Here is a 24454-nt window from a genome sequence, read left to right as displayed (position 1 = left end):
GCGCATTTCCTCTCCGTCCGCCGTGCCCTCGGTCCCACACCATCGGGGAAGCTAATGGGAGAGCTGAGGGGTTGATCAGACAGCTCGCTGCCGCCCGCGGGGGCACGGCTGGGCTCCTAGGGCTGGCGGGGGTGGTTCGAAGGAGGAGAGAAACAACAAAGCGAGGAGCGGCGGCGGCCCGGGCGGGGCGGGCTCCTGCCCCTGGCCGCGCGGAGCCGCCGACAGCGCCGGTGTGCGCCGAGCGCCCGGCAGCGGGGCCCACAGCCCGCCCGGCCCGGCACGGCCCGGCACGGCACGGCACGGCCCGGCACGGCCCGGCACGGCACGGTGAGTCTGTCCGGGGCCGCGGGGACCCGGAGCGAGCCCGGGCTGCGGGGCATGCGGGTCGGGACGGAGCGGCGGGGCGGGCGGGTCGCGTTGGGGTGGCTGTCGCCGGGTTCTCCGTACGGTGTAACTTTGGTGGTGTGCGCGTTCTCCGTCTCGGTGGGTGCCGGGGCACAGGCAGGCTGGGGCCCCTGGGACGGGGTATTGCGCCCACCAAAGTTCCTGCAGAGCTTTGGGCATCCCTGTCCCTGCAGCCCAGGCGGGAAGGCGCTCGGCGGCGGGAGAGCGGCCGCAGCCCCTCGGGGACTCCGAGAGAACAGAGACCTCTCGGCCATCGCTCTTTGCTGGTGACACAGCCCGCGGTGTCCCGGGGCCGCTCAGCTCGGACGTGTACAGTCCGTGCAGAATGCATCTTTGAGCCTCGCTGCGTGTTCAGTGTTGCGCCGCATGGGTTCAAAACTTACTTCGTCTGAGTGAAGCTTTCGGTGGAGCTGGAGGGATACTTTCAGTCCAGCTGCTCTGTTTCTGAAAATGGCCAGCAGGTATTTGTAGCTCAAACCAGAGTGAGCCAGGACTGTGATACTAGAAGTCAATGGGCTGTGAAACTGAAGTGAAGAACACAAGCCTTAATGGCCTTTGCATCTTCAGCTTGGCAGTCTCCCATTGAAGCAGTTCTCTTGGGAACTGCGGTGCTAAAATTCTTCATGAAAATAGGACGTGTTGCTATTGGCATCTCTTACGTGGTCAGGCAAGATGAGCAGTGTCTCTAAGCAAATATTACTATTAGTATGTTTTTAATGAGTGCTGTAGGCCTCACCCATACCCAGTGTGTCTCCTTCAGGCACAAGTCTTTGCCATGGAGTTGCCAGACAAGGACCTGAGCTGCCATGAGCGCAGAACTTGGACAGGAGAGCCACTGCAGTGCAGCATATTGTGTTGTGTGAGGTTTTTTAGTTTGGTTTGGTGATGATGGTAATGCTCTTCTGCAGCTCTCACTAAAGTGATTCTGGCTACCTTCATAGGCATCTGCTTTTAAAATCAGATTTTTCCTTAGTATAAGTGAAAGGGGTTCTCTCAGAGCTCAAACAAAAGTAGAGCGTAGAAATCAGGAATAAAAATTTCAAGTCTTCTCTTCAACTTTGTTTTCAGCACAATAGGTGCTTCATGCTGTTCTCACATGGGAAATGCACGTATCAAGTGTGATTGCCACAGATGTGGAGAGAGGTGAATTGATTTCCCAAATTCAGAAAGCCAGTGTAAGTACTGGGACCAACCCTGAGGGTTTCTTGTCTCCCAGCTGTAGATGACACTGTTTTTTGCTTGCATGACTTGTGTGTACAGGACTCAGTGATCTATCCATGTTCACACCAGTCGCATCTGCAAGGAAGAAGTTACCTGTGCACACCAAAGGCACTGAACTTGTTTATCAAGGGCTCAGGTGGTGGCCCGTCATCTAACTGTCTTCCTCTTTTTTGTTGCTTGCTTCCTATATACTAAGAGCACCTTTTTCTTTTATTTTCTTTTTTTTTTTTTTTAAACACTACTTTCACCCCCTCAAGTCAGACTAAACAGCCCTAGTCAGGGACTGAGGAATATGGTTTTCCTGAGTAATTGTTTTGGGCCATCTATGACTAAGGCAGCCAAAAGCTGCATATCCTTTTGGTTTTCCTTTGGTGCCACCCGGGGCAGTAAGGGCTCTTGTTTGTCTCTGCATGATGTGTCAGAGGGATGACAGTGTTTGTGATTCTTCTTGCATGGCAATGACTAACACGGGAAAGGAATCTGATCCACAGAAACCTAACACTGGTGTTTCACAAGATGGTCTCACTAATTTCCGAGTTTGTTTTTTAAGTAAAACTGTATGATTTTCCAAAGAATAATTTTAGTCTGGCTTTTGCAACTGTCTACCTGTGACTATAGTTTCGGTATCTTGGGCTTGCCTGCAAATGAATTAATACAGTATATGAATTAACATTATATGAATTGCCTGCAAATGAATGAACACAGCTCCATGAAGAGCCTGCATGAGTCTCCCTGCTGTCCTGTGCTGTCCTGTCCTGCTCACTCTGCTCTGCAGAATTGCGATTGCAATCCATAGCAATGGTGCAATGGAAAAGGAAGCTGAAAAAAGCTTCTGGCTTGTTCCTTTAAAATGGACTGTTGGGTGGGCCAGCTTTTTTCTCTCCCAAGTGTTATTACAATCCATTTGTACTGGGGAAAAAGCAGTTTTGCTGCCAGGCAGCATATTTTCCATCAGCACTTGTAATTGTTGGGTGGCGAGAGGTAGAGACTCTGGTTTCCATGCTGGAGGGAAAGAGTGTGGCCAGGGTGTGCACTGGGCAACACTGTCATGTGCCCAGCCATGAATTCCAGGTTTTGCAGGGATGTGGGCTCAGCTGTGTAAGCAGAACCTTCTGCCTGCTCACTCCCTGGAGCGGGCAGGGAGGCAGGTGGCCAGCTTCAAACAGCTTGAGGGATGGAGAGCTGGCCTGGGGTGTAGCTGCAGCAGGGCTCTTTTTTTAGCTTGTTTATACTTACACACACACGTGGGCCATGCAAAGTTGGCTGAGCCAACCTTGACCAGCAGCAAAACAAACAGGTTTTACTGCTATGACCTGAAGGCCAGATCAGCTGCTGAGCTTTGCTGGAGTAGGGACAGCTCTCATTTTTTTCAAGGAGAGAAGACTGTCATATAGGGCTGACTCAATGCAAACATTGTGCTGGGTTGCTCAGTTTTCCTTGTGGAAACAGTGTTAAGAAGACTTATGCAAGACAAAGAGGTGATTTGAAATAGCCAGCATGGCTTCACTGTGGGCAAATCATGCTTGACCATTCTGGTGGCCTTCTAAGATGGAGTGACTGCAATGTTTGGCAAGGGACGACAGACTGATGTAATTTATCTAGACTTCTGTAAGACCTTTGACATGATTCCGTATGATATCCTCATCTCCAGACTGGAGAGAAATTAATTGGAAGGGTTGACTGTTCAGTGGATAAGGACTTGGCTGGTTGGAGGCATCCAGAGAGTTGTGGTCATTGGCTCTCTGTCCAGGTGAGAGTCAGTGGTGTCTCTCAGGGACTGGTGCTCTTTAATACCTGTGGCATAGTGAGATCAAGTGCACCCTCAGCAGATGACACACTGCTGAGTGGTGCTGTTGGCACAACAGAGGGAAGGGTGGCATCCAGGGAGACCTGGACAAACTTGAGAGGTGGGCCCACAAGAATATCACAAAGATCAACAAGGCCAAGTGCAAGATGGTGCACCTGGTTTGGGGCAACCTCAGATATGAGGACAGTGTGGGAGAACTCATTGAGAGCAGCCCTGTGAAGAATGTCTTGGGGTCTCTCTGAATGAAGAGCTGGACCAACGCAGCAACGTGTGCCTGTAGCCCAGAAAGCCAAACATGTCCTGGGCTGCATCCAAAACAGCATGGCCAGCAGGTCGAGGGAGGGGATTCGGCCCCTGTTTCACTCTGCTGACACTCTGCCCACAGTACTGCATCCATCTCTCGAGTTCTCCGCACAGGAAGGGCATGGAAGTCTTGGAGCTGGCTAAAAGGAGGCCACAGAGATGATCAGAGGGCTGCAGCACCTCTCCTATGAAAACAGGCTGAGAGAGTTGTTCAGCCTGGAGGTTCTGGAGAGACATCATTGCAGCCTTCCAGTACCCATAAGGCTCAGTTGAGGTCTCTCCAACATCTATAAACATAGTTGAGGGAGACCCTAACTTAAACTCCCTCTCTTGAGATTTAAAAATTATCTTATCAAGTGAATTGTATGTCTCATAGCAGTGGTTCCTGCCCAGCATTTAATAGCTCCTTCCCTCCAAGCAGACACACCTGCTCTACCTCACTGGCCTTGAGCCACGGTGAGACCAGACATTGCAGGCCCTGAGGACTTAACAAATATCCACTGGGATATTGCAGTGCAGATCCAGACCTTTGGGGCTTGGGGTGTCTTTCTCCTGTGTTCAGCAGTCTGTGCTGCTGTTGCTGGTGTTGTGACACTGGTTGAGCAGAGGCACCAGCAGCCCTGCAAGATAGGAGGGCTGGGCAGAGCCCATTTGCCCAATTTGGCCTCAGAGTGGAAGATGGAAACAGAGAAGTGAAACTGTACACACAGTCTGGTCAAAGCAGGTACGTGGGAGGAGGGAGGTGAATTGAAGGAGTTCAAGAGAGCAAGGATGCATCAACGTAATGCTGAGCCCTTAAAATGGGCTTAAAGCTCAGCTCAGCCCTCACTGATCATTTCATGAGGCTTTGGATGAAGACAGAGGGAAGGATTGAAGTGGTGGTAGCTGGAAGTGAGGGTGGTGCATTCCTCCTCCCCGGCCCATTTGTGTGCAGCTGGGGAGGAGGAATGTCTCTGTTGTCTGCCTGCAACCAGCTTGTTGGGTCTTCTTCTGGTTCGGGGCCTTTGTTTCCTGTTGCATATAAAATTTCTTCACTTCTCTATCCAAAAATATTGTAGTTTATCTTTTGCGGTTCTGTGTTTCACATCTTCCTGTGCTCTTTCACTTAGTTCCTGCCTCTTCTGTTTCTGTTTCTCCTATTAGCTCTGTAAACCCAGCTCCCCGAGCAAGTATTTCTACCTTACAAGCTTACAGCAGCTAGATGCCTTTTCTAGACAAACCAATCCCAGACAAAACTGTCCCAGCCCTTGCACTTATGCAGCTGCTCATTTGGCCCTAATCCATTTTAAAAGGAGAGTGCCGGTGGGTGAGGATGGAGTCAGAAGAGGGAGGTCCTTGCTTGCCGACATGTCTGCAAAGCTGAGAGACCCACGGTGTGATCTACACACTTTCCCAAGGGAGAAGCAGCATTTTAACTCTTCCCTCATCACTTCAAACTGATTTCTGGTCTCTTGAGCTTTTATGATCATTTTATTAGGTAAAGGGGTAAGTTAATCTCTCAATCCGTAATTTAGATAACTGCGTTATGTACCCATCTTCTGCCTGCACTTCCTCATTCATTCTCTTTGTGTTTTGCAGACTTCCTGGCTGTGCTTCAGTGGCGGGTGACTGAATTTAGTCTTCTCTGCACCACGGCGATAGTAGTAATGCGAAGTTTAATGAGCACCTCCAAAGCTGTGTAGCAGGTAAGTGCTCCAGGGGTCATTCCTCCTTCCAGATTTGATGTGATTTAAAAAAGCTTCTTGATGGGCTCTCACTAGGAGATCTTGAGCCTTGCAGCAGAAATGCTGAAAGGAAATCGGTGTGGCTCGTATTTCAGTAATGTTCCCAGCAGTGAGGTTCAGACAGCTTCTTGCAGAGCAAAAGTAGGAATGTTGTGAAGGTTTAATTTGGAAATGGCTTCAGTGTGGAAGATCAGTGTTAGAAGCCTCTATTTTGGACTTTCAATATAAAATTGTTTTTATCTGACTGCTTGGTACGGTTGGGATCTAGTCCAAGAGTGATGGCAGGAGGGAACCAAAGGGCCCAAAGCTTTGCTGGATCAGCTACTGATGCGTTTTTCTGCTGCTATGGAGAACTTGCCAGAAGTACCTTACCCAGACTAGGAAAGTACTGGAATTCCCCTCTTCTAAGTGTTAGAGGGAGAGCAGATGCCTAGAAGTGCCTGGACAACTTCCAGATGATCAAGGGTGACAGCAGTGGCAGACGAAGGGAAATCGTGCTTTCACAAGCCAGCGATGACAAAACATCGTGTTTGTATGAAAACCCCTAAAAAAACTCCAAAAGGAGAGCTGGGTGGAACCAAGATGTCTGGCAGTGCTGCTCTGCAAGTGTGTGACAGGAGGCTCTACGGGTAGCAGTGGTGGGAGGGCAAGAACTGGAGCTGATGACAGAGGGAGCTGCCAGAGCAGCAGTCCTGGCTGCCACAATGTTCTGCTACAGCTCTGAGTACCTGTTAGTTCATGTGTACCCCATGCCCCACGTGATTTTTTTTTTTTTTCCCTTATTTATTCTGGATCTGTGTTGGGTGGTGTCTGTCCTCTTTTTCCCATCACAGAGTTCAAACAGCTCCTCTGCTCTAGCAAAGCTCAGCTCAGAGTTCCCTGGCATGCTCCTCCAGGCAGCCCCGATCAAAGCTGTGAGAGTTGGCCCACTGCCATTCTCCTGTGTGTAAATGAAGCCCTTTCTCTTTTTCCTTTCCATTCACCATCTTTCATTATTGTCCCTCCTCCAGAGGCAGGTTTTTCTGGCTGATCTAGCACATTATTTGTATCAGCAATGTTTGCCTCAAGGCAGAGATGCCTTTTCTGCAGTTATAGGGAAAACATCTGATACATCCCACTGCCATGTACGTGGCTCAGAAAAACCAAGCATGGTGTTGGCAAGGATGAGGATCATTGCAGCCAGCTGTTGCAGAATTTAGGCCCTGTTAGGCACAGTCTCTAACTCATAGGATTATTCTGGTTGCCTGGCAAAGGAAAACTGTTACTGCTCCTTCACTTGCACTTAGAGAAGTTTCTTGGGCTGGAGCAGGAAAAGGGACATGAGTTATAAGGTGTCAGCTGAGCCACCTGTGTAACCAATTCATCTTTCCCTGGCTTGCCTCTGGGGATGGTGGGTGCTTTCAGTTGAAAATGTAGAGTTTGTGGTAAAACCCAGAAAAATCAGTGTAAATTTGCTTGAGAGAGCCTTGCTTTCAGCTCTTCCAAATTGCGGAGGGTTTGGTGATGAGCGGTGAGCACCTGATGAGGAGTGGGAGCAAATGGTTCCCACACTGTGTGCAAGGAGGTAAAGTAGCTCCCTAAGACAAGACACCACCTGCCTGTGCCAGGATCCCAGCAGGGATCCAAGCAGCTTGTTTTGGAGAAAGCACGTGCAGTGATAAGGAGGGTACTCTTTCCTGCAGGTAGGGACAGCTAAGCAGTGGTCTAGACTGCCTTGGGAGGCAGAGATTTGCTGGAAGTTTTTCAGAACAGAGTAAACAGAGACTTGCCAGAAGTCATCCAGGCACAGTGTAAGCCATGCGTGTAGGCAGAGGTAAGAAACTCTATTGCTTTTTCAGACCTCTTTTTCCTCCTGTTTTTAAAGCTTTTGTAGAGTCCTAACACATACCAGAGGCGGAGCCAAGGAGATGTTCTCAAGCTTAAAATGTCACACTTGATATTCATACTATAATGCTTCTCAGAGGGGCTTGGTCTTCTGTATCTGCATCCAGAATGCTTCAATCCTAATCTATTTCCTCCTGGATGTTCAGGAGGAACGCTGCCACTGGTTTCAGAGGAAAATTTGATTTCTAAAGGTCTCTGGCAATTTAGCAACCAAATACCTTGAGACTACTGAAAATGTGAGGGAAAATACTTGAAGTTTCAGCAGCACAGACACCTCTGCACTGCAGATTGCAACTCATACATGGTAATTAAAAATTACCCTTATCTTCCAGTCTTGTAGGGGCAAAAATGGAAGGGATGTCTTTATTTTGAGTGGCTGAAATCTACCAGTTGACCCTCCCCCCCTGTAACACAATGACACAAATTATCTGGCACAGTAAGTGACTTAAGGACAGAGCTCTAGTGTGGTCCAACCTAGTGAGTTGGCTATGCTCAGTCTAAGAATCCTGGCCATGCTCTTCTGCAGCCAAAGTCAAAAGATGGTCTGAAGGTGCTTGGATGATGTTTATCCCACCTTGTTGTTGACTCATAGCTACATCGTGCTCTTGGAATATGTGCAGGGTTATGATCTCACACTCTGACAGAGTTACAGGAAGAAATGTGACTGAAAGGGATGTGTTTGTGTGCTAAGTCATCCACAACACGTGCTCTCAGCTCAGCCTTGCATTTGCTGCTACTCCTGGACGCTTTGGGTCTGCCATGTGGAGCTGGAGGCTTTGCTCCTTGCTGAGCTCCCTGCCTGCTGCAGCAGAGGGGGTTTTGTGCCTGTGAGCAGGGGCCCCACAGCTGTGACTCACAGTTCCCATGACGTTGTAACTTAGCCTTTAAGTGAGCCGAGAGGCTGTCCCTTGGCTTTCAAACAAAGCCTTCCTTTGTTGTGCTTATGGTATAAAGAAAGCAACCGTATGTGCTCACCCCATACATCCCAAATGAAAACCACGTGGCTTCACAGCCTTAATACATGTGTGTTTGATACTTCTGCTGCAGCACTGCAAGTTACATCACTCCTTTCCTCTTGAGTATTTTTAGAGTTTTTCTTCCCAGCATTCAGTTTACAAAATCTTCAGCAAAACAAAGAGCATAGTGATGTTTCCTTTTCTTGGTAAGAAGAGAGGGCTGAGCAGAGAGCACATGAAAATTGTTAAATATGGGTGCATATGGCAATAGGCTGTCTCTGAGTCCTTCCCTTGGGTGAAAATGGCTCTGGGTTGGTGACCACGGGTGCTGAAAGGATAAGCTTCATGGAAATACTGTACGGAAGTGGGGCAGTTTGTTTTCTTGTATGACTTTGCTTTCTTCTGCTGCATTTTATTTATTCAAACTCGTTTTGAAGAGCAGGATTAGCCAGAAGTATTCTGCAACCAACATATTTGTGTGCATGCGTCTGCCTTGGCAGTTGTTTGGTTTATGGCAAATGAGCCAAGGCTGGGATTTCTGCTTCCCAAAGCATTTGTGTTGTTTCTCCTGATCTTTTCTAGAGTCATGAGGTAATGAAGTAAGAAGGTTTGATTCTTCCTCAGAGGCTGTGTGCAATGCACAGTGTCTCTGCTTAGATCAGGGAGTCATCCTGGTGAGGGACAAGGAAATGGGGCAATGCAGTAAAAGTGCTCTTGTTCTCTCTTCCTACCACACCCTCTACCCATCCCTGCAGGGGATTTCACAGTCAGTTGGGTTGTGTTTTGTTTTTTTTACTTTATTTAAAGAACTACATTGTGTTTTTAAAAAAAGCTGGGATTTCAGGCAATGGAATAAAGCATTGCTTTTGATTTCTGTGGTGACGTTTTGGCAACAATAACCAGCTTTTAAATACAGTTCTTTCCCTATTGTTTGAATACAAACAGCAGTGACTAGTTAGCAAAACAATGGTCCAATATCACACAAACCTTCAATCCCATCCAGTGGTTTGGGGTCCTGTTTTAAGCAGATACTTGGGCCTGCAGCTTTCCTGACCTATGAGTGTGGCTTTGTCACTGAGTCAAGACTGTGATGGAGTACAAGATCTCAGATCATCCAAATTCCCAACCCACAATGATATTTTCTTTTTGCTGTGTTTTTGTTCAGCATCTCAGTGTGGAAGCGTCTGGTGACTACCGTGCTTTCTACTGTCTGTAATATGTAAGTGCTCATTGCTCATGACTGAAATGGGACTTCATAGTTTCACATGTAAAACGTAATCACTCTGCAAGTCATGTCTGAACCCTGCCAATAGCTACATTTGCTCTTCTTAGATGTGCTGGAGTGCTGTATCCCTGCTTGGAAATCACCTTTCTATTCATGTTTCCACCAATTATTTTAATACCACAGCATTTGTTCCAATAGCTGGACGATTAAGTTGAATTTACAAGGATGCACATTCATTACCATAGGATGAGGAGAGCCAGAGTAACCACTGCCTGATTTAACAACACTGGTGTGGGGTTTTTCCACCTTGCTGAGAATTAAGTGGGGAAAAGGAGGGCAGATTTAAATAAACACCTTGGCAATTGCTCTCTTTCTGTACTCACCACCTCTTCCTGAGGTGACTGCCAGGCCAGGTCCATCAGCCATGGCTGCCTCACGTGCAAGGAGTTGTTGTGTGGCTGAGGGGGTGACAGCCAGAGCAGGGCCCAGCATGAGCACCAGGTGGAAGCCAGAGAGGATCCGTGCAGTGACAGTGCTTCATCCATTGTGGTTGACACTATCAGGCTTTTGGTGGAGCAGCAGGGATGTTTGTCAATCTGTGCTGACGAAAGATTGTGCAAGGGAATGGCCAGCTATTGCCCAGGCTCCCATCATGTTGGGTTGGAGGAGGAGGGTGCTGGTAAGGAAAAATACCTTTGTGTGTGTCTTTTCTCCTCTTAAAACAAAACAAAACAAAAAAAACCCACAAAAGTTTGGTCTGCTCCAGTTGTTTTCCTCACTATTAACAGACAAAACCAAACAAAATGTATTTGGCTTAAAAAGGCAAGCTGTCCCTGGCTGTGGTCCTACTACAACAGCTTAATATGTGGGTGGGAGTCACATACACACTTCCTACCTTTGCTCTCCTGGCTCTCCTGCAGCCAACACTGTGTTCCAAATTGTAAAACCCCTTCTAGGCCATAGCAGAGGGAACCCGAGGCACTGCACAGACTGCCTATGTCCTGCTTGCTGACAAGAGCTGAGCTGGCTTGCATAGTCAAAAAGCAATGAAAACACATTCAGGCAATGAGCAGGATGCTGAGTAACACACTCCTCACACTGCTGGCTGTCTCCTGGTCTCCATGGGCACCCTCTCTTGGGTCCAGCCTTGCACAGAGTAAACAGTGAGTGCTTTGGGGACATGATGTGTCTCTGTGTTATTCATTAGTTGTTAAAGCTGCCTTTAATGGTGGCTGCTGGCTTCTGGGGCAGGAAGAGGATCATGTTTTAATTAGTGTTTTGATTAGTGGCATTTTTTGATTAGTGGCATGATACCTGTATGCGCTGAGAAACAATGACTTAGAAATGAGCGCAATATATCCCCACTTGCTGATGAAACTGAAAATCCAACACGTGCCACATCTCTCTGGGTTTTGGAAAAGAGCCCTGGAAGGCAAATAGCTCCCTTTGAGCCAGGAAGAATACTTTGTACTGTCTAGGTTTTGGGGCAAGGGGGACCGTGGGATTTTATGGCAACGGCTTGTAAATGCACCTGTGTACAATGAAAGCTGAGGCAGTACAGGAGTACCTCTGAACATCCGGAGTGCTACTGCAAGAAAACGAAAAGCTGTCTTACTTGTACCCACAGTGAGCACTAGAACTGGGGGGAATCAAACTGAAGCAAGGGAGAGTTAACAAGGTCCAAGAAAAAGCTTCCTGATGGCAAAGGCCGTACACGACTGGCAGACAGGACAGAGACTGCCTGTTTCTCCTAGGGCCAGTCAAGCACTCCTCTGCTTGGAGAGAAGCTGACAAAACCCCTCGTTTGGACCTGGGGCTGCAGTGCGGTATCTGCTTCCAGAGCACTGTCAGTGCCCTTCACGTGCTTATCCCCGCCATGGGAAGGGAGGGAAGGCTATCTAGTCCAGTACACAGGATGAGCATCAGCATTTCCTTGGAAATACTTGATCTGGTGACCCCCAGGAGGAAAATATTGTTTCCGAAAGCCCACAGCAGACCTGTTGGGCAGGATGTCCGACTGGGGCTGTGCGACTGACCCCCTTGGCACTGCAGCAGCCCCGGGACAGGATGTCCACGGATATTACGAAAGGCCAACATTCTCAATCAAACAGCAGAACAATAGCTATCAGGCAAGTGGCCTTGTCCAACTGCTGTGCTGTGGCCAAGCAGCTAATCTGGGGTGTGGCTTCCAGGCATGGTTTGGGAGGCAGTTGCTCTGCCATACCCTGGACATGTGCCATAGTCCTGGACAGGCCAGTTGGCTCGTTCTGGTTTTAAAGGTGGTTTGTGTTACCAATCTCAACATCCAGGCCCCTGCACCTCATGTATTGGTGCATTTGGTCCTTCCCCACTTGAGGCTTTGGTAGAGAGCCAAAGATAGAACCCAATCCTGCCTGTCTGTGCTGAACCAACTGTGATAGTGCTGGCAGCTGGAATTCTGTACTTCGTCTGCAGCACTAATTTAATGCTGAAAAACAAGTCAGAACATGAGTTAGAGCTGCTGTGGCCGGCTCTGTTCTGTCCCAGTAGACATCTCATCCCACTGACATCCTGCACACAGCTTAACTCATAGGGGTTGAAAGAACAGCACAAGTTGGTGCTGCTCAGGCTCTGTATTGGATTTTTATCCCTTAATATTCCTGTCTGGGCTGTGTGTGCTGCAACTGACTGTGTGCTCAGGAGATGGGAGAGCAGGAGCCTGTCCTGGATGCTCTGAGCTTTGTGGGGCTGTCTAAGAAACTGCAACTGTCCGGGTTTTTGGCAGTAACAATAATACTGTCATGCATCTCTGTAATTCCCATTTCTCTGTCGTTGTGCAAGTTTTATACAAATCAGATCTTGTAGTCCCCACCAAGAGAAACCATGATTTCTTTCAGTGGCAGCTGGGTCATGTCTGTGAATACCTGCAGAGGTGGCGGTGATACTTGTAAATTAGAGAGGGATATGGTGCATTACCAAGAGCTTTCAGCAAACTTTTATTCTTTACTAGACCTTCATAAATGCAGCAGATGCTTTTTAAAGACGAAACACTCAAAGGCCAAAAGGTAATTTGTGCACTGTTGTACAGCAAGGGAAGGAATCACAGAGCTCCCAGAAGCTCAGCCATAAGGAAGTACAGCTGGGCTGGGCCTGAAACCCCTCAGACTGAGGTTCACATCTTCCCAGTAAGAAAGTCCCAGTTGCAGGTTAGTGCCTGGTTTGACCTGTTAATCTCTGCAGTCAAAACAAGTAGCAGAGTCCTTTCCAAACCTCAAGGACCTTCCCAATAAGAGAATTAGAAATCATATTTGTTCCCATGAAAATTCTGGTTTGAAAAATTTGGCAACTTTCAATGAATAAAGCCTCCCAACCAGCTGTATTTTCTATCACCTACTTGAAATGCCTCTTTTCTTGCAGCCTACTGAGGCAAAACACAATGTAGCAGTCATCTATTCATTGCCTTTTGTGTCAGCCAGATTGCAGAAAGCAATCGAGTGTGTTGTAAGGGACGTCTTGGCGTGTTCCAGTGTAATACTGAAGTGCACTCAGTGGCTTGACATGGGTTTTTCCAATTTAAGAATCAAAGCTTCAGCTCACTCCTGCCTGGTTTATTGCTGAACAAACACCAGCCAGGGCATGTTTTGCTTACCATGATTCAAAATTTGGAGGAATAAAATGGCTGAACAAATAAAGCTGCATGAGGAACTCCTGAGTAAAGAAAGGCACTGTTAATGAAAGGGAAATATTTTCCCTTGTCTTCAGAGGAGGTGGAGGGTTATCTGGGCTCAGAGCACATGAGCAGCCTGCAGAGGCGAGCTACAAGCTGCTGTCTCTGTCTTTCCTTTGCCAGGCTGAGCAGGAGGCAAAACGTTCTGAAGCTGCTATGGAAAAGGTGTGAGGAAGGGTTAGGGGCATCAGAAATTAAGCACATTTAGCTGGAAGGGACAGGACACTGTTATGACTTTGAGCATCATCATCAACCTGAACTGCATGACAGCAGCATTATCTTTCCCCTTCCTCTCTTGGGGCTTCCTGCATCATCGAGGACCTGCTCTGGAGCTGGTCAGGATCCTCCAGCTGGGGAGGCAGCTTCAGGTTTGAAAGGATGAAGCCTAACCTGCCTGGGAGCTGAGGGTGGAGGGCTGCAGGTGCTCTTGGTGGACCCTTTGAACATATCAAGTGCTGCAGGATGGAGCTGATTGTTTGTAATCAGGCAACAGAGTGATCAGCTGTTTTTATCTCTCTGAGCCCTAACTCCCAGCTGGAGGGTGGGATGGTGTCTGCCCCCTCACTTCCCAGGGTTGTGCAGAGTGGTCATTAACCTTAAGCTCGGTGAAGCCCCTAGTCACTACAGCGAGTCCCACAGAAAAGCCCAGAAGGAAACTAATTCCAGTGCCAGAGGCAGGTTTGAACAAGTAGCATCACATGCTGGGCAGTTAGCAGAGACAGCTTCACATCACGACAGTGAGGTTTCACATACCCTGGCTCTTCTTCATTTCCCAGGCAACTTTCTTTGGTCTTCCTGCACCTTTCCCTGCTTTGTGCCCATAGGAGAAAAGAGGGGTCTCTGCATTCTCACCTGGCCCAGGGAGCAGAGCAAGGGCTGCTTTGGCTGCTGGCAGGAGCGGCCTGCCTGTGACCACAGCACCCTCTGGGGAGTCTTTGGAGCCCCAGGACTGCCACAAGAGGGTCTGCAGAAGGTAGGCAGGATGTAAACTTGTCACTGAGTCCAGATGTTGTTTGTACTTTAAATGGGAAAAAACTGTCAGGGTGAGAAATTCAGAAAAGTTTGCAGATTGCTTTGAGAACCTGCTATTTAAAAACTTATGAGTACCTTTTATTTTTTTCCCCCGATATTTGGAATGTTGCTAAATTTGATGCATAGATTGAAAAATTGCCATTTCTCTTTCTTGGTCTCAAGCTTGGAAAGGTTTGGAGCTTTGAGAACCTGCTATTTAAAAACTTATGAGTACCTTTTATTTTTTTCCCCCGATATTTGGAATGTTGCTAAATTTGATGCATAGATTGAAAAATTGCCATTTCTCTTTCTTGGTCTCAAGCTTGGAAAGGTTTGGACTCTCTCCCTCTTCCCCACACAAAAGCTGTCTCAGTCTGAGCAGGCATAAATATTTTTATCAGGCTTAAATAGCTTGGGCTGAAGTTAAAAGCAAGGGAAAAGAGCAGCCTTTGTTATGGGGAATGCTGGAGCACCCTAGCAGGCAGCACTACTGGTTTCACCTGTATTATTGAGTCTTTCATATTAGCCAGGAAAGCTGTGTCTGAGAGATGTGAGAATGTTCTGCCTGTACCACCCTTGCTGCTGCAGAGGGCAGGCTCCACTGACTTTGGTCACTGAGCAGCATTCACCTTAAGCCTTACCTGAGGTTAATGTTTGTCTTCATTTTCTGGAGTGAGTAGCTGCAGTAGCAAAAGGGCAGTTTTGACCAACCAGCAGAACTTGCTCTGGGCAGAAAGCAGACATCACTCTTACAAACCAATGTGATCTGAAAATCTTGTCACTTCCAGTTTCCAGAGGCTGATGCCTGTAGCACTTGCTGAGGGAACAGGTTGCTGCAGAATGAGCTGAGGTGTCCTAGAACATCTGTGTGACCTGGAGTGAATTCAGCTGAGCCAGCCAGTGATGGACTTGGGGATGTCTGGCCTAACCCCTGCTGCTAGCAGAGCTTTGGGACACGTAACCTGCGGCAGCAGTGTGCCCATGAGCAGCTGGGCGTGAGAAGGAAGATCCTACAGAAGCTGACCTCTTTCAGTCTTAGGGACCTTAGAAGTAATTTGATAACAGTAAAACATTTCATCTGCAGGGACAGTGGTCTAACGGAGCAGAGCAGTGATGTCATCCTGGTCAAGACTGCAAGAAGGAGGCACCTGGCCCCTGGCCATGTTATTTTTAGGCTTGGAAGGCACATGTGGTCTGCAAGAGTGTAGCACTAAGGAAGAGAACTCACCAGCCCTTCCTGCCCTGCCCCAGCAAACTGATAAAGCCCTTTGCAATGCAAGGCGACCCCAGTTTATTTTTAAAATGTGCCCGGGCGTGGAGCTCACAGAATAACTGGAACACCCAGATTTGGGCACTAATTCAGCTTTAATTCATTGCCTGATGAATTAAAGAGTTAATGTAAATGTAAAAAAGGACAAGATAGGGCCACAAATTATTTCCAGAGCAATGTCTGCATAAGGACATTCATCTATGCATGTGCATGGGATCTAAAAACAGGGTAGTTAGTAAATGTTACACAGGGAGCGGCATGGAGCATTATCCTGAGCACCGTGTGAATTTTCTTGCTGCTTGGACAATGCATCTCAATCCTGTTCCCTTCCCTTGTTATTCCAGTCCCAGCCCTCTCATATGCAAAGATAATTGTGTGCTGAAGGATACAGTTCCCATGTACAGTAAATGCTCACATTGAGGAAATCCAGGTTCCTGCAATCAAAACCAGCAGTTTGTTGTGCAGTTACGATAACAAGGTCCACTGGGGTGGATCTGTCTTTATTGTGTGCCCTGTGGAGGCATAAATGAGATTGCCAGAGATATTTCCCTTCTTGCCCAGATGCTGGAACAGCAGGATTGCTGTGGCACCAAAGCATGCTGGGTTCAAGCCAGGAAGAAGCTATTCCAGGGGGTTGGAATTATAGCCCTGAGCCCCTGGAGCACACAGTGCCTCACCATCTCTAGGCTCTCTGTGAGACAGCTTCATTCCCACAGCAGAATTACTTAGGAATGAGATTGCTATTTCTGGTCTGATTGATGAAGTATGTTATTGATAGACTTTATTTCTGTAGCAGAAACTCTTCTCTCTCAAGCACTTTTGAGGCATTAAAGCAGCTCTGCTAAAATTTCCCTGCTGGAAGAAGAAATATGCCTGCATGTCTGTCTTGTCTTTCTGATCTCCCTGTGCTAGGACTGAGAGGTGATTTCACTAGAAAGAGGGACTGGTGAGCTTCCAATATTACAGCAATGGGTGACAACTTCAGATTGTACTGCCCTGAGCAGGCACTTGGGCTCTTGATAGTGATGCCAGCCCTCCAGAAACAGAAATGCCAACTGGGAGGAAACTGCCCAGGCTTTAGTCTGAGCACCATCTGACCCAGCCCTCTGGGAGGCCTCACCACCAGGCAGAGACCCTGGCAATGGGTTGGTGTGCCAGAATTAAGTTGGGAATTAAATCCTTCCATTGTGAGCCCCATGGCACAGAAAGCTTTATTAAATGTGTGGCTGGAGCAGCAGAGCCAGTAACCACACAAAGCCACTCCAAAACACCGTAGTGGTCTCAGTCATACCAAGGGGCTGTGCAAGGGGTGACACACGGGGCTGTTGCTGGCACATTGCTAGGATGTGGCTGACTGCCTTCCTGAGGGCACTGCAAATAGGAGTGAGCTGGCTGCAAGCACAGCTGTTCAGGGGTGCTGGGGGGAGATGGCTTAGATCAAAGCCATGGTGTTTACTAATGTCCTTCACAGGTCAGCAGTATAGTAAGCACCAAAAATAAGCAGCCTGATGCTTTTAGAACCACTGGGCTAAAGGAAACTCTTTCCATTTTAGCAGAGTCTGTCTCTGCCCTTTTTCTGGGAACTGCGAACTGAGGCATCCTGGGGGCCAGGTGGGTTTGCCACAGCCTGATCCTGATGGTGCTGAAAGGCAGGAAGAGCTTTGCCTGTAATGCCTGCTCAGAAGCACAAAACTGTGCAGGCTTGCTCCCACCCAGGTGCACCTCACCAGCAGGGCACTGGAGGTTTCCCTGATCCAGGCAGGCTGTGTGGGTTCCCAGACATGCTTAACATGGAAGATAGCCAGGATAGACCTGTCTATGCCACTGCCACATCTGAAATATTAGCTTTATGTTGAGGAAAAGCAGTGCTCATCTCTAGTCCTGCCTTTATACACTTGGGGAGGTTCTGCCTGCTTCTTTCTTTCCTTTTCCGTCCATGGAATTTTAAAGGAGAGGCAAAGGAAGGACATGCCCTCCCATACTGTCCAACAGCATTGCAGTGGGCTGACAGCAGGAAGTGCCTTCAGAGTTGTGTTTTTCGAAGTTCATTTGATAAGAGTCACTTTCATCCTCACCATCAGCTGATAAAGCCTCTTTGGAAGTTGGTTGATAACTTGCAGAAATGGGCGTGCTCTTAGAGGTTTCTAGATTCAAGCATTTTTTCCAGGGCTGGAAAAGTTCTTATTGCAGTGGGGAGTTTCTCTCCTTTTTGCACTTGAGGGAATATATTCCAAATCACGGGTCATTTCACCTTTCTTTCTCTTCCAGGGAAGAAACTGCCATGCCCGTGGGACTCTTCCGGGTGTGCCTACTGGTGATTACAGCTATTGTCAACCACCCGCTCTTCTTCCCTAAGGAGAATGGCACCGTCCCTGAGAACACGGAAGAAATCATCCAGAAGATGAAGGAGCGGGAGGAGAGCCTGCGGCTGGAGCAGTTGCGCTTGGAGCAGGAAATCGCAGACCAGGAAGCCACACAGAAGGCTCTGGAAAAGGCTGCAGCGGTAGTGGAGGAAAGCAAAGAGGAAAAGGTCCGATGGGATATGTGGACTGCCCTCTCCATGGTCATCTTCCTGCTGATCGAGCTCTGGAGGCAGGATTTCCAGGAAGGGAATTGGCAGGACACAGGAGGAGAAGAGGATGACATGGCAGTCCTGGGGAAAGCATTTAAAGGAGTGGCCTTCCCTGACAAGGCTGTCCTGGCCAGCTTCTATGAGAAGCGTATCCTGGGAACCACCGGAGACATGGCCAGGATGCGGGAGATGGTGGAAGGCTTTGCAGATGACCTGCTGGAGGCCTTGAGGAGCGTTTGTAACCGGGATGCTGACATGGAAGTGGAAGATTGCATGGGTGTAGGGAGCATGTATGAGAATTGGAGAGTGCGTAAACCCTTCGTCTGTGATCTGATAGTGCCTTTTGCCCCTCCAGAGCCTTACTGCTTTTGCTGCCAGACCTGGTGCTCTGGTGACTCTTTTCCCCCAGATGAACAAGGTTACGGCACTATCAAGGTGTGCCGGGCAGGTGAGGATGCAACGGGTTGCATCTGTGACAAGACTAAACTAGGGGAAGATATGCTGTGCCTCCTCCATAGCCAGATGAGTAGTACCAGGCCCAGCAGTGAGATGGAAGATCTCCTGTGCTTCAAAAATACTCAATATCTGGATGCCGACCAAGTTATGAAGTGGTTCCAGATTGCCGTCACCAAGGCCTGGAACAGAATCTCCCACAAATACGAATTTGACCTTTCCTTCAGCCTCCTGGACTCACCAGGAGCCCTGAAGATAAAATTTAAATCAGGGAAATCAATTGCCTTCAACCTCACCCCTGTGGTGCAGTATGAGAACTCTGATGTTTACTTCATCTCCCACTTCCCTCGGAGCAGCCTGGCAGCAGACATCCCCTCCAGCACCCACTGGTTTCTCACCTTTGCGGTGTATGAGAGGAGGTTCATCCATCTGGTCTCCAAAACACTGCCTGCCAATGCCTGCCACGTCAGCTGCCTTCAGATCCTCTCCTTCCTGCATGGGAAGCAATGCAGCCTCACAGGTCCCAGCGGGCTCACCAACTACCACCTGAAGACAGTGCTGCTGCATCTCCTGCAGGCACGTCCCAGTCAGGACTGGGGCCCAGAAAAGCTGGAGGCCCGCCTACAGGACATGCTGAAATTCCTAGAGAAATGTTTGCATGAAAAGAAGCTTTATCACTTCTTTATTGGCAATGGGAAGGTACCAGCAGAGCTGGGTTTCCCCATCATATTCCAGAGGGCTGAGCCTCTCAACCTTTTCCGTCCCTTTGTGCTACGCAGGGACATTTACAGGAAGATGGTGGACACGTTCCACGAGATGCTCAGGAACATGTCTGCACTGATAAATGAGTACACGGTGCACATTCCCCTTGCACACACCAATGGGATCCGTAAGGAACCCCTTTAACCAAAGCCAAACTCTAAGCACAAGTCCAGAGGGCAACTTTCTGAAGCCTGCTGGAGACAACTGATACTGCCAATAGAGCTTCTTGTCTGGAGCTGAACCAGTCCTGGGCCATGGTTCCTGCTGGAAGGAAGAGGCTATGGCGGGGAGAATAGGGAGAAACTGGAAGATGTGGTGTTGAAGTAGGTTTCTGTTCCACTGCTGTGCTTGGTTTTATGCAGCTAAGAATATATTTTTTCTATTGTGCCTCAGTCATGCTACAGCAACAAACATAAGTAATTTATTCAGATGCCTGCAGTGTAAATGGGGGTGGGGGTGTGATGGTGGCCAAATTCTTCATTTCCTTCAGAAGGGGGAGATAAGAACAGGGTGGGGGGGAATCAGAGACAGGATCTTGGGATCAAAGGAGCCTGTCTGCTTGCAGACAGCAGGAGCTCTTTGACCAATGGGAAGTGCAACATAAGTCTACATGCTGGTGTGGAGAGGAGAAGGGTCATGCACAAGATCTGGACTGGATGCAGATTCTTAAATAAAGTACAGCTTCAAAAGGGAACTGTAGTTTAAAAAAAAAAAAAAAAAAGGAAGGAGAAGAAGAAGAAACAGCCTTCTTGACTGGACTTGCAGCAGTAACCTAAATGGCTTGTCCTGTCCTTCAAAAACACCCCTGCACATTTTTCCTCCTGTGGGAGGATGTAGCAGAGCAGGGTCTGTGTCTTCAGATCATTTCATTTCAGTCTTCCATGGTAACATGGCTAGTGGTTTATATTCCTGCCTATTTTGTATGGATCAATGAACAGGAACATTTTTTACCTTAGATAAAAGAAACGCCACTATTGAGTTCTGACATTTTTGGGTTGTTTTTTTTCCTTACCTTGGGGCACTAAGGTGTGAGAACAGCCTAGACAGAAAGGAAAAGCAGGGCTTGAACTAGATGATCTTTGGAGTCCCTTCCAGCCCAAACTATTCTGATTCTATGACTGCTGTAAGTTTTGCTTTCATAAAAGAAGCAGTTCTCCAAAATTATCCTGCAATGAAGCCAATCTCAGAAGTCTGGTAGCAGGAGTAAACAATCAGCCTCCAAATGAGAGTGTGACTCTCTGCACATGGTTTTAATTAGGCCAAGGCCAGCAGGGAGGAGAAGGAAGGAATGGAAAAGATGCACATGTAGTAGACCTGGGCACTGCTGCTTGCAGCTGCCTTATGATGCGTGTTGCATCCCTTCTGCTCCACACATGCAGACAAAAGCTACTTTATACATTCTGCTCAACCTTTTTAGACTGCTGCTCTGAGGAGTTGCACTAAGAGACTCCAGTTTGCTGAGCTGGGAGTGCAAAGGAGGAGAGCTGCTGCAGGCTTTCATGCCAGGGGAGAATATTGAGGCATGTGTTAAAAAAACAAAAAAAAACTTGCAGAAATGGAAATTCCTGAAATCCCACAGGAAGCATGTTAGTGTGGTGTCCATTGTCTGCCCAGCCCCAGCAAGGTGGCTTTGCTGAAGGAAAGTACTCAGGAGATCCTCACCTACCTGAATGTGGGGTCCAAGCCAGGGGCCCAGTGCATCATTGCTTTATGGTAGTCCCAGAAGCCTGGCCTCCAGTGCTAAGGGACCAGCATACCATTTTCTCACACTAAGATTTCCTGCTAAGTTTTACACTAGAGCTTCTCTTAATCCTGTTTACAAGAGGGTGGTTGTTCTGTCAGGTAAGACCCATCAGGGATGCTTTTACCATCACTCCACAGGTCCCTTTTTATCAATCCTCTCTATCACATCAGAGAGAAGATTCAATCCTGTATCAGGACAGGATACAACATGAAGCTGGTTTTCCAGCCTTATCCAGTTCATAAGCAAACTCTCCATAGACATGTCCTCTCTTCCCTTTTCCTGGTAAAAACTGTTTCACCACCTCACTGGTGTCTGCTGCTTCTCCCTCCTGCCACCAGTGAGGGACACTTCACACACAAAGGCAGAGAAAGCTGTAACTCCTGTCTCCACACCTGGTTTATTAGGAAGCACAGATGGTGACAGCTGTGCTCAAAGTGCTGCCTCCCTTGGCTTTTATTACCACAGACAGTTAAGTAGAATCTCTGAACAGAAAGTAAGGGGTAGGTAGGAATAGGGGATTATAGGTAGGAAGAGGCTGGTGGGTAATACCAGTAGGAAAAATCTTGGATCATTACTGCTTGCTTCAGCATTCTTGGTGATGAGTGCCTGGGAGACTGCCAGGAGAGCAGCAGGGCAGGACTAATTGCTGACGCTAACGAGCGCTGTAAATCCCTGGCTTTCCTTAGTACAGCCAAGAAGGCTTTCCCCAGTAGGGAAGAGAGCAGGAGCAATCTCAGGGGCCATGGCAAGCAGGTAGTGACAAGCAGAGGTACAGGGAGGGTGAGTCAGTACTGGAGCCTAGAGGCTACATCAGAAGCTGTGGAAGTGGTGATTTGCCATTTTTACCTGCCCAGGTTTACTGCAAAGTGCCTGTAGCAGATCCAGCTTCACTGCTGGCAGGCAGGTCACGCTGGAGCAGTTGTGGTTGAAGTTGATTCTAAATGCGCTCCCAGCCCAGCCAGAGAGAAATTAGAATTTCTCTGCCATTTCCTGTCAGGAGTCTAAATTTAGACTGTCCAAAGAACAGAAACAAATTTGTGACCCAGGTCTCTCAGGAAATGACATTCAGAGTTGAAAAATAACTTTTATATAAGGTTGAGCAGGAGGAGCATGAGAAGAAAAGGCTGTTGAACAGAACAAGGTAACTCCCCTATTAAAATGTCAGAACAAAGCTTTGCAACACCAGTTGCAACAGGCTTGTAAACGTGCCCAAACTCGTCTTTACACAGCCCCAAGCACCGCTGCTCAGACTCAAAGGGAACCTGAACTGATAAGTTTGATTGAATCTTTTGTTCTTTGCTTTCTGTATGCCTGTTCTCACTTACGCCCAAACTGACCCTGCAGTATTCCCATGGGGTTTAGTTGAACAGAAGCTGGAGCTGAATCAAGTAATTTATGGATCTGATTCCACTGAAAGCAAATTGCTTGGCTTAGTTTTCCTACCTGCAATATGTTCATTTTGCCCTGGGCACCTTTAAAGTGATCTGGTCTGTGCATTTAGGCTGTGAGGGGACCCACTCATACCTGTTGGGGAAATGTTATCTGTGATTATAAGCTGTGCTCCAGTCAGCCTCAGAGTGGAGATCTTCCTTGCAAACCAAAGGTACAGACATGTCCCATCAGAGGAGAGGTTGGAACACAGTGTTGCTTTGGAGCAAACCTCTGCCACGGTACAAGGAGGCCATGATGTGAAGCACATCATTCCTTGGACTTCCCTTGTCTCTCCTGGATCAAATCTTTGCCTGCCAAATACTAGTCTGTTAGTAAAAGCCCATGCTCACATTTCACAAAATAACGTTTACAAGACAATTCAGTTCCATCAGCTGCCAGCCAGTAAAAATGTCCTAAGACATTTTAGTGTTGCCCATGGGCAGTTCTGCCCTGATTAAATCTGGGTGGGTAATCATAGGAAGCAGCTTTAAAAGATGGGAGTAGAAGTGAGATTTTGTGGTTTAAAGTGAAAAACGTTCTTTTAAAACCAAACTGCATATGACAGCTGAGTAACAAACATCTCTTTGGCAATGCCTGTATCTCTGTGAGACATCCTCTGGAAAGGTAAACAGCCTGTGCTGGACCCTTAATACTGTTCTTGCCATTTGCTAACCAGGTAAATTCAACTGATGAACTCCGAGTGCCTTCCACTGATTTCCAACCACTCCCTGTGCCCTCAACCTGTGGTTTTAATATTTTATTACAGGCTCTGCCAAAGCAGTGGAATTAGTGGTGGGTTGATAGCAGCCACTGATCTACAGCATAGCCTCAGGAGCCATTTGCCTTTAGCAAATGCCTTGGTCTAAGGTTATTTTTGCTGTACAGGAGTTGAATGTCTTTTAAGGCGAGGTGTTGGGTGTTCACTGTTAAACAGCCACAGAACAGAGTTTCTCTCTCTCCAAGTCGGTCTGTATACAGGTAGATACAGGGGTACAAAGATGTAGTTTAGCAAAATGATACAAAAATTTATCCAGTATCCAAGCAGCAAGATTTGGTGTTTGTTCACCAGCCATTTTTTATGCAAAGTCTTTGCAGTGCTTTCTCTGTGGTGAAAAAATGAGACTTTAGGCAGCTGCAACAGCTTTGCTGCTGCTCAGTGAGGGGTTGGCTCTCACAGGACCCTACCTGATAGACAGCCTTATTTATTACTTGTCTTTTTTTAGGATTGGGGGTGGGGGGGTGGTCTGTATGTAACGTTTGCTCAGAAGCAAAACTGTAGTACAGAGATGAATCTTGGCAATGCAGCCAAGATGGGCAATAGCACCAGAACTCTCCAGACTAAGGTCTGCCTTGATTGACAATGCTGTACTTAAACCGCTGCTTCTATAGCAGGACACTGTTGAATTTGTATAGATCTTCTCATGCAGCTTTATTTATAATAAAGCAAGTCTTGTACAAAATCTAAATGAGCATGAAGTCTCTTTTGTTTCTAGCTCCCTGCAAAATGTTTCTAAGAGAGCAGAAGGAAGGAGTGGGGATGTTTCCACTGTGATCCCTGCACAGTGAGCCCAGCAGCAAGAATCCCTGGGATTCCTGAATGCCTGTAGAAATGATTCCAGAATAAACAGCAACATGAACATAAAGCAGGATAGCTATTGCAGGATAGTGCCAGGGATGTCATTCTTCTTGAGTATATGAATCCACAGGAAATCAAAGTAATTATTATGAATATGTCTGTTCAAAAACACCCTTTTGTGGTGAGCCCTAAATAATGCTGACAGATTTTGCCCTTATGGGCTAAACAAGAAATCTCCTGAATTTCTGTTTCAGCCAGAGGAATCCTCTTTACCTGCTTATTTTATGGGTGTCCACAGCCAAGTTCAGCAACCATCCACCACCACTTAGCCCCCTGCTTAACTCCTTTGCCTGGTTTAAGGGAATAGCACCTTCTTGTTAATATTCTAACATGCTCTGGAAGCA

General features: G+C 47.7%; 1 protein-coding gene across 5 annotated transcripts; it reads left to right on the top strand.

The window, feature by feature from the left end:
* Positions 1 to 297: 297 nt before the first annotated feature.
* On the top strand, positions 298 to 23888 carry ITPRIP (inositol 1,4,5-trisphosphate receptor interacting protein). 5 transcript variants are annotated; one of them, XM_058421602.1, is made up of 3 exons: positions 298 to 327; positions 5315 to 5421; positions 17781 to 19761. In XM_058421602.1, the coding sequence occupies exon 3, from the start codon at positions 17794 to 17796 to the stop codon at positions 19441 to 19443; it is 1650 nt and encodes a 549-aa protein (XP_058277585.1). In that variant the 5' UTR covers positions 298 to 327; positions 5315 to 5421; positions 17781 to 17793; the 3' UTR covers positions 19444 to 19761. The 5 variants fall into 5 exon arrangements, with proteins under 5 accessions (XP_058277585.1, XP_039927602.1, XP_039927601.1 ...); XM_040071668.2 differs by lacking the exon at positions 298 to 327 and adding an exon at positions 1473 to 1580; XM_040071667.2 differs by lacking the exon at positions 298 to 327 and adding an exon at positions 4173 to 4460 and having other exon boundaries at positions 17781 to 23888.
* The last annotated feature ends 566 nt before the right edge of the window (positions 23889 to 24454 follow it).

Source organism: Hirundo rustica, chromosome 8 (assembly GCF_015227805.2).
Source record: "Hirundo rustica isolate bHirRus1 chromosome 8, bHirRus1.pri.v3, whole genome shotgun sequence".
NCBI classification, from domain to species: domain Eukaryota; kingdom Metazoa; phylum Chordata; class Aves; order Passeriformes; family Hirundinidae; genus Hirundo; species Hirundo rustica.
The sequence above is the reverse complement of the archived record's forward strand: the minus strand, read 5'-3'. Positions and strand labels throughout refer to the sequence as shown.

Bases quoted from the DNA above. Each gene is read 5' to 3' on its own strand.
- ITPRIP (XM_040071667.2), top strand. From the start codon at position 17,794: ATGCCCGTGGGACTCTTCCGGGTGTGCCTACTGGTGATTACAGCTATT.